The sequence below is a fragment of the Columba livia genome, chromosome 2 (genome assembly GCF_036013475.1).
Source record: "Columba livia isolate bColLiv1 breed racing homer chromosome 2, bColLiv1.pat.W.v2, whole genome shotgun sequence".
NCBI lineage: Eukaryota > Metazoa > Chordata > Aves > Columbiformes > Columbidae > Columba > Columba livia.
Genome location: NC_088603.1, coordinates 106993439 through 107003443, shown reverse-complemented (window position 1 = coordinate 107003443; position 10005 = coordinate 106993439). Strand labels below are relative to the sequence as shown.

Below are 10005 nucleotides of genomic sequence, written 5' to 3'. Positions count from 1 at the left end.
GCGCGGCCGCCGCCTCGCCCGCTGGGGGGCGCAGCGCGAGCGACGGCGGCCGTTACTCCCCGCCCCGCTGAGGAAAGGGGAGACGCGGCCGTTGCTTCCTGTCTCCTCTTCCCTCCTTCGCCGCCGGCATGTTTGTTCCTTGCGACCGTGGCGGGGGCTCCGCCAGCTCCGACTTTAAAGGCTTCACTCTGCTCATGGTAGGTTGTGCGCCTGTTTCTTCTCCCCTCTCCCCGTCTCGATGGGTTTGGGGGGGCGCCGCCCCAAGAGGGCACCCCGGAGCTGAGCGCTCCTCTCCGCTCCGTGGGGTGTGGGCAGGGGCCTGTCTTCCTGGATCGCCTGCATCTGTGGGGCAGGAGGGCTTGGGCACTTTCGTCTCTCTCTGCTCTGCTTGGGGGTCGCCCCTGGCACTTGCATGAGGGAAAGCGAAGAGGCGCTGGGCAGGCGGCTGCTGTGCCCGTGTGTGTATTGGGTGTTTTGCTGAGTGAAAGAGGCGGATTTTCAGGGGTCCTTCCCAGCGCTGTTTCCAGCAGAGCTTAATGCGCTCTCTTCCGTTTCCCTCGATTTCTCCTTCCTCAGCCCGTCCTTTTCTGCTCGTCAAGGGGAACATTATGTGCTGAGCTATAGCTACATGCTTTCACTCTAAGATTAAAGTGCTGTATGTCGTCTCACAGAATTTGCGGCATCTGTGGGTTGGCACTGGAATAAAAGTGTATTTTTTCACTTAGATGCCATATATATATATGTTTTTAATGAAAAAAAAATCTCATTTTTGCTATATTTAAACTCCGATTAGCATTGTTTTAGGAAGTGTTTTAATCACCTTCGTACATGGTATGAAATCAATTTAGGATAACCTAACCTAACCTGAGCTTACATTGGTTATTGTGGGGTAAGAGTTCCAGGGCAGGCTACGAAGTAGCAAACCATTATTTTTCCTGTTAGTGAGTCCCTTAACTGTATTACTTAAAGGTAAGCTTATCACCTCTCACTGAGGGCTGCACAGCTTGTAATGACTCTGCAGGCGGCACGGGAAGTCATTGCAGATCAGCTGACTGGCCACAGGAAATAGATCACTGCTGTTTTCTTTGGGAGTAACAGGCTGTTGAGTACCAGCCAGTTTTTAATGACAACTTCTTAAGTAATGTTAGGTTCTCTTTCACCGTGAGCTTATCAGCATCAAATTTGATATTTCCACAATTGGTGGCAGCAGAAATACCTAGAAATGCAGCTGCTTATAAATTAGAGGGAAGCAACAAAAAATTTGTCGTGGTCTTCCAGTATTTGTTTCTGTCTACAGGACACGAATTCTTGAATTTCTCTTTCTGTGCCATGAGATTAGGTCAGTGGCTGCCCTGATAGGTGATAACCCATGGCGATTCCTATGAAATGAATCCAAGATGACCCTTAGCATTATTATCCTCTTGTACATAGGTCTATTTACAGGCTTATAGCTTTAAAGTGTAATATCAACATTACCATTAGGTGTCACCTGAGGGCCACCAATCTCAGCTTTAGTGGTTTGAGTGACTTTGGTCTCCTCTGTGTCAAAAAAAAGACAGGGAGGAGACAGGCTTCCAAGCCTTTATTTAAGTGTACAATGCGATGGGTTTATTCACAGATGTGGCCGGGATGTTTTTGTGGGACGGGGCCAAGGTGTGTATTAATAATCTGGTAAGAAATAGTCACCTTTGTCAAATAATGAGCAGCCACTTTTAGAAATCATGTTTGTCAAGGAATGTAGTAGTTTAAACTTCCACTCTTTGAAGACCATATTGTGTTGTCCATAAAACACGCTGTAATTCAGTAACTTTTCTTACTTCAGCCAGCAGTGTCAGTGGGAAATGTTGGTCAGCTGGCAGTAGATCTAGTGATTTCCACACTCAACATGACTAAAGTTGGTTATTTCTACACTGATTGCCTGGTGCCGATGGTTGGAAATAATCCATATGCAACAGCAGAAGAAAACTCAACAGAGCTGAGTATAAATGCTGAAGGTGGGTGTTGAATGCTGAAGATATTTGCCAGCTGCATAAGGTGCAAGAGTGTCACACTTTGTTGTTGTTGTTGTGTTTTGCATACATGAACAGTGTTTAAACTAAGGTCAGTAATAACTTCAGTAACTTACAGATAAGAATGTATGTACACTTTGCAAAGTGTTACGATTGTTATTTTGGATAACCGATTTGACATATGGAACCACTAAGAAATATTGACTCTTGACCATATTACAGTGCAGCCAAAATGATCTGCAGGTTTTCACCAAAGCAACATCAAGTGTACATGTACTTGTAGTAAACTGCTGGAATGCAAGCTGGACTTCTGGTGTAGATAGATATTTATGCTTCCTTCTGTCCTTCTGTTTGCCTTTTCCTTCTGTGGTATTTCTCCCGCTTCAAATTCTCAGGATTCTTTCCCTATATTGACTGTTGCATTGCATCTTTTTTCCCCCGTCTTAAATAATGGAAATCTCCAAATGATTTGTCATAATCTTTGAAAAGCTGTATAAAGAGATTGTCTTAATCATTATGAGAGGCAGAACTTAATATATTTTTCTTCATTCAATTGTTTGAATTTATGACAAGTGAAATTAAATCTAGTGAAGACAATGCTCAAAAATATGTATTTTTAACACTCTGGATATTGTGAAGCTTTCCTGTATGAATTGATAGTTGAAAGGTGTACTATCCTCAGCTTTGTAAATCGGATAAATCTGGATACTTCTAAGCCAAAATCTATTTCTTGCTTTCTCCTTACAAAATTTAATTACTACTTCTTCTTCTAGTGTATTCATTGCCTTCAAAGAAACTTGTAGTTCTGCAGATCAGATCACCTTTTATAAAGGTATGTATGTTCATTGATTGTTCTTACTTCACTATTCAGTTTGGATAGTTCTGCTGGAAAATAGTTTAAGTGGCCTAGGTAAATTTTAAGACATTAGACCAGACTAAACAAACAAAACTAGAAGAACTATGCCACATTATAAAACTTGGAAAAAACCCACAGACTGAAAGAGAGCAAAATATTTTTCTAATTTGTGCTATAACACCTTCTGCAGTTGATACAATTTTAGCTATAAAAACTGACTTTGTGTTTTTGTCTTTTATTGTAATAGCTTAATTTTTTATGTCATGCCAATTTAATTATTTTGTAGTGTTCTATATTAATTTGAACTATGTTCATTATGTAAAAAATGAAGAATTTGGAATTACTTATCATCCAGACAGTGGCTGTAATTTAAAATAAGCAGAATACTATACCAGAAGAAATCTATGCTGCAGTTTTTAGCAAAATACTTTGTGTTCCTACTATCCCATCTTACTCTAAAGCTTTTTCCATTGGCGTTAATGGCACACAAAACAGGGGGTACTATTGTTGTTAACATGGTCTTATTGCTAATTTTTGTCATTATATGTGTAGTTTTAAGTGAACAACCAGAGCAGTCCTCTGCTTTTTAAAAATGTATCTGAAGCTGAAGAATAAATGGATATGAAGAAAAATTTACACAACTGCTAAACATTCTATATAACACCTAGTGTTGTTGGCTTTTGGCTTTTTTTAAATTGACACAATGTTTTTTTCACATTTTAATCTGTCTTTGCATGAAGAACAAGTACAGGCCCTTCTGTCAAACTCTTCTTTCTTGGGTGAAAAGCAGCAAATGTGCCAGAGTCGTTCTTCTGTCTAGCAGCCATGCATACCAGCGTGATGACGAGCAACTTCTTGGGTATGTTTGTGTCATTGAAAGACCTAATTAATGTTTCTGTGCTTTTTGACTAAGTGACGTATTTCCCTCTACTGAGTACTGTTCAGTAGGGCAGGGTTCTTTTGCTTTGCTGTGTACATAGGTCATAAAATACTCAATATACTATTAAAACACATTATACAGGGCTCATCAGTGGACTTTGTTGGTTATTACTATAGAAAGTAAGCAAATAATAAGCTGTAAAAAAATTGCACTTGGCCTGCACTGTCAGGCAACAGAACCTCAGTTTTCTTAATTTCTTGTGGTTGTAAGCAATGTCAGGGTTTAGTTGCTAACATACAGGTCACAGATTAGATTTTTAACAATTAATTAGAATATTGGTTAGTTTCTTGCCTCTTTGTCATTATTCTGCATTTTTAAGGTTTTCTTTAATATAGGAAGTTGTCAATATTTGGTGAGGGGCAACTGGAAGGTTTAGACTATGTATTTTTATATTATCCCATTAAACAACAAACATTACTTGCTGATTGAAGACATCATAGTCGGTGCTTTAACAAAAATAAACAAAAATGAGTATTTTTGCAAGAGATCAGTTGTTATCCTCAGGCTGTATAAATGTGCAGGGCCTTAGAGATTTGGGTTCACACACATCCCAGATGTAGTTACCCGTGATACTTCCATACAGTTGCAGAATGGCCAGCTAACATGGAATCAAATGAGAGGGACTGATAGTTATTCAGTGCGGTCTGAGTCATAAGTTGTGGTGATTTAACCCCCACCCCAGCACCACAGAATAACTCTTACAGCAGATTCACTAAAGCGTAAGCGTAGTGGGAAAATACTTAGACTTGACTGAAGCCTGCATATATTTGTAGTGTGAGCTTCTTAAAAATAATATATTATGGTGAAGGCCAAGTTTACCCTAACTAGAAATTAATCACCTCCTATCTGAAGAAATAAAAAGCACTTTTTATTTGTAAATCTTTTTAACAGCTGTAAGCAGTTCTCCTACATATGTGCTTGGGTATCTGGTACTTGCCAGTTATTTGAGCCTCTAAAATGAGGGTACCTTAGTTCTGTTTGTGGCAGAAAGTTGAGTAGTTTATACTATTTTGAGGCCACAGTCTACTTTTTAAATTTGATTTGAGGAGGAAGGAGATATCAGTACGATTCTTCATTGCAGGTGTGAGGTCCTCAATGCTTGCTTCTTTCTGTCACATGTATTCTTGATTTGTTTGTAGGACACCACTACGCTACCTACTTACACCTGATCTTGAGAAAGCAGTTGGAGGCCTTATGCAGGAGCTAAACTGGAAAGAAATGGAAAAAGTAGCAGCTTACCCTGGAATAAATGATACAGAAAAAGTTTTACATATTCCTGGAGGTGGCATCACAAAACTGTTGTTTACTGAGAGGTGAGTTGCCTAAAGATAAGCACAGAAAGATAACAGAACACTTGGTTTTAGTGCATGGGTAAAATTATGTTTTAAACTGCTGTGTTACAGGAAATGTCCATCTTTTTATAGAAAAGGGTTTTATAGTAATGGAACTTCTTCCACATCAATCCTGAAATCAAGAGGGGAAAAAAAAATTCTGCATCATAAGGCTAAAATATAAAAATATAAGTGAATGGGCTAAAGGAATATAATAAAGCCTTTACAATTAAGATCATTATTTATCTGGTACCTGATTTGATGCAAATCACAATTTGGAAATAGTAAAATTCCTGTACCTGTGATATTTAACCTAAACTGTTTCCCATGACAAATAGTTGCATCATCAGGTATTAAAAAAAAATTCTGAGCACTAAGAATGAGGGGGATTTTTGTTAAAAGGTATATGCATCAGTAGTAGTGCCAAAAGCATATCTGAGTTTCAAATTTTGGACTGTAATACTCGCTCATTATGGTAAGACTGTGTTAGCTCTGCAAAAGGTGTTTGTTTTGTGAGTGTGAGGTAGAAGATTCACTTTTTTACTTATTGTTTTTGACACCTGTATAAACTGTTGCATCCAACCGCAGGAGAGTTACTAATATCATGCTTACCTTTATACTGACTGCAGTATGGAGACAATATATAAAAGCAAAAGAAGAGACCTCCCAAGACTCCAGGAAAAAAAATAATAGCAAGCTTAATATCTAAATGAAAAAAACGGAATGTTGTGAGTAAATTAGTGATATGCAGCCTTCAAAACTACTGTTTGAAACACACAGAATGATAAAGAGTGATTGTATCAAAAGATCAGTGTAAATTGCTCACCAGCACAAAAATGCAAACTGAGTATGTAGAAGAGGCCCTGAGTAACTCTTCCATGATCTAGGATTCATGCCTCACAGTGCAGAGAAGAAATTCAAAACTATGAAAAAGAACATGAAGTCTAAAAATGCAAACAAGAAAGTATGGAGAGGAAAGAAAAAAAAAAATAGGCATATATATATATATATATATATATATATATATATATATATAAATTTTTTCTTTAACAAGCTATATGCAGATTGTTGTTGTTCTTAATGCATAAATATAATTGTTCTGGATTTAGAAAAGAAATATAAATGCCTGCTCATTTTTGTTGCAGCTGTTCAAAAGGAATCCAGATGGCAGTTCTTCTGAAATTCTGCTCAGAAGGGGACAACATCCCTGATGCGTTTGCACTTGTTAACTATCTTAATGAATGGCTCCAGCTAATTAAAAGTGAAGTAAGTGCTGTTTTGTCTAGAGGTCTTGCTTTCATATTTTATATCCATTATTTTCATTTTTCTTCAATCCAGAACATAAAAATGTTACTCAGCTGAATTCTAGAAAAGTTAAAAATGTATGGGTTGGGTTTGTTTTGGCCCTTGGTCATCAAGGATACACCAAATTCAAGATACATTTTGATTAAAAGTCCCACTGAGAATTTCCCCACCTGAAAAGCCAAACCTCAGCCTCAGTCTGATTGTTTGACAGGTGTGGGGGAAAATTGCATAGAGGTTTGACCAAGTTCAATGTTACAGTACTTTTCTCTAAAGCAACCCACAATGATACACTTGAAATGCTGCTCATTATCTTAGTGCATGTGCCAGAGATACTATTGCATAATCATTATTTAAAACTTAAAGAATTTTTCTGGTTTTGTTGCAGAGCAACAGTTCCACAGATACTTCTTCACAATGGAAAATACCAAGTTCTTGGCGCTTACTTTTTGGCAGCGGTCTTCCACCTGCGCTCTTCTGATCAGTTTTGAATACTCCTGTAAGTCACATGTGCAGTCTCAGAAATCCCTTGACAAGGTGATTACATAATAATTGCTGAGCAACAGCAGCTTAATTTGTCGTGTACATAAATGCTTTATTTAAAGAAAATTCGTTTCACTTGTGTGGGTAGCTAAAGAAATTGAGGTAACTTCCACAAATTGTCCAAAGAAATATGTTTTGTACAGTTGTTTATTGAATAACTTTGGTTGATTTTTTTTTTTTTTCCTAATAAAATATTTTTTAAAAAAAACTTTTTATTTGGCTAAGTGTTACTGCTATGGAGAAGCTTATGGTGCATGTTCTTAATGTAGCTGAGAACTCGAGATTGGTGTGCAGGAATAGATTTTCCTGATAGCAGGCAGTCTACTGTCTGTATAAGTTTAATCTGATAGACTAGTTGTGTGAGGAGCACAGAGACATTTGGTAACTGTTATGTGAGTGTCACTTACTGCTGTGCTTTAGTTTGGAAAGCTGAATCTGACAAGCTGGTTGAAAACTTTTGCCTTGAACCTGTAAGTACTTTGATGACCTCTTAACTTGAAGGACACAGGCCTGTGTAAATCACAAGAACTACCTGCCTGTTATTAGGCACTGCTGAATCTGGAACAGAGTATTCATTTTCCTTGATTAGCATCTGACCTTGTAGAAGCTTTCCTGAGATGAAAACTATTTTTCAGAAAGAAGGGGATAAACACCTACCTCTGCATGACCTCAGTGTAGGTCCTTCTGCGAGATGAGCGTGCCCTGCATTTGTGCAGGGCTCAGATTGTTACTGCTGTAGTGACTGTAAAGCAGCAGCCCTGAAGGGTACATCCTTTACTACTCTGGCTTGCAAGGTCCTGAACAGCACCTGTCGAAGAGCCAGCTCTTCAAACACAGCTTGCATATTGCTTGTACAAGTACAGCTATTTGGAAACAGTTATATATGCACTGGAGATGCTTCATGAGGCTTTTTCAACTGTCATAGGATGTTGGTAGGAGGAAAAAAAGGAATTGTCAACAGGCACAACCTTGTGGATTCCTCTTCAAGTACAACACCAATGCAGCTTGGGTTGCTAGCAGGAAAGGGCAGGAAAAGGATTCCATGGGTATACTCAGGTGAGTTGGAGGGGGAGAGAAGCTGATTCTGTTCCAAACTCAGGAAACTGGAAGGTGGTTGAACAGCAGTGAATTCAAGCAACATTAACTCAGACCAGGTTGACAGTGGAGAAACCACTAGAAAGCGATGGTAGGTTGTGGATACGAGATGGTGCAGTTCTAGTGAAATAACCAAAACATATTTTTTTTAGGAATTTCCATAGGTATCCAGACTAATAAGCGAGTCAGTGTGGATGTGGTCAAGGACCACAGACAAAGGCTGCATGTGGCACAAGGCAAGTCTGATAAGCCTAAAACTGGTTGGGAAAACTAACCCTATTGAAAACTGAGACAAGGGCATGAATTGTTTTGAGGCAGAAGGAAGAAATGAGCCTGCTTGTCGTCTTTATTCCCAGCACTTGTGCTGTGAGGCACAGGCCAACCACTGCCTGACAGAAGCTGCTTTGCAGAAACTAACTGGTCTGTCACTGTCCATCAGACAGAACCTGAGGTTGCTGTTCTCTTCATGCTGGGGCAGCTGGTGGTTCAAGTACCGGACTTCACTACCACCGGGAGCGAGGTGGAAGGTGGGCTCCACACTGGACAACTGAAGAACCTCTCAGGATTTACTTTTTTCCTTCCTTGGGTTCCCCTCTCCCCCATCATCCCTAATTCACTATCTAATGGGTATGTATTAAAGCTTTTTAAAAGTTATGATGAGGTGTATATATAGCTAGGAGACCAGACAAAAGCTGTGACGGTGGCGTCACTTGCCTCACAATATATTTCTTAAATGAGGTACCGGTTTTGGCTCTTCCAGACGTTTTAGTCTTTATTGGGACAAGGGGGTGGCTTGTACTGGGCCAGGTGGCCACCAGCTGCCACCGCAGCACAGACAGCAGCTGCCCTTCACCTCCCCTTGCCCCTGAGAGCAGATGCAAGTCCCTCCTGCTTCCTGCAGCCCACCGTTTCCCCTGCCCACCCTTGGGACGCATGAGCACAACTGCTGCACACACCTTCTCTGCCTACCCTTTGATAAGCCAAAGCCTTGCTGCAGAGCAAGATAGCAGTTTTGTTCTCCTGTTAAGAGAGCTAGCAAAAATTTTTTAAAAAGTACCCTGCAACATTTCTCTGAAAAGATGGGAAAAAAAAAACCAGCTAGTAAAATCACAGCTTTTTCATTTTTCTAACCCCCTGTCTTTCAGAAGTCAGCTCCTCCCCTTCCTTCAGCTTTTAAAATCCATTTCACCAGTAGCAGTCAAGAATTGTGGCCTTGTGTAGAAACAATAAAATATGTGCACACTTCTCAAGTTCCTGGGCCAGTGAGCCAAGACTTCTGCCCTCACAAGGCAGCCCTCAATAAAACCCAACAAAGCTCTGGTTTTGGAACTACTCCGTCCCCTTTGCCTATTCATCAAGTCTGCCTGACATTAACTTTACTCCAGCAGCTTAGCAGAGAGAAGTCATTTAAAAAACTTCAAGAGCAAGGACCTCAGCATTTTGATTACAAGAGTCCACTGTGTGACCAGAGACAAGGTACCTTCACCCTTCTACACCCCACAAGATAAATTAATTGCTATTATTTGATAGTTATCCGTAATAGCAGCAGGTAAAAAAATGAAGCATGTGCATATTTCCAGTACTTCATATGGTTACTTGCAATTCAGAAGACAAAAATAATGAGAACATATTAACTCAGAGCTGAGGCACAAATGGCTGAAAGCTGCATCCAAAGGATAAAGTGTTAAAACCAGGCTCTGTTCCTGTGTTCAACAGGGTTTAATGCAGTGGTTTTGGCCAGACCTTGATCTCATTATAAACACTCCTAGTCTCACAGCTGAAACTAACTTGAAAATGACAGCTGAATCAAGTTGTGATGTTTTCCCCTCCAACATGGGGTAGGAACAATACTAATCATCAAAATAAATTAACATATTGAGACTATTTCAAGATGGTGTCATGCAGATATTTAACTCAAGTAATAGTATT

At 39.6% G+C, this 10005-nt stretch overlaps 1 protein-coding gene across 1 annotated transcript; it reads left to right on the top strand.

Annotated features, from left to right (window-relative positions):
* Nucleotides 1-10: 10 nt before the first annotated feature.
* PSMG2 (proteasome assembly chaperone 2) lies at nt 11-7189 on the top strand. The gene is made up of 7 exons (XM_005514026.4): nt 11-197; nt 1823-1994; nt 2783-2841; nt 3606-3724; nt 4945-5118; nt 6282-6402; nt 6827-7189. Exons 1-7 carry the CDS (start codon nt 129-131, stop codon nt 6917-6919), a joined length of 807 nt encoding a protein of 268 aa, XP_005514083.2. The 5' UTR covers nt 11-128; the 3' UTR covers nt 6920-7189.
* Nucleotides 7190-10005: the final 2816 nt, after the last annotated feature.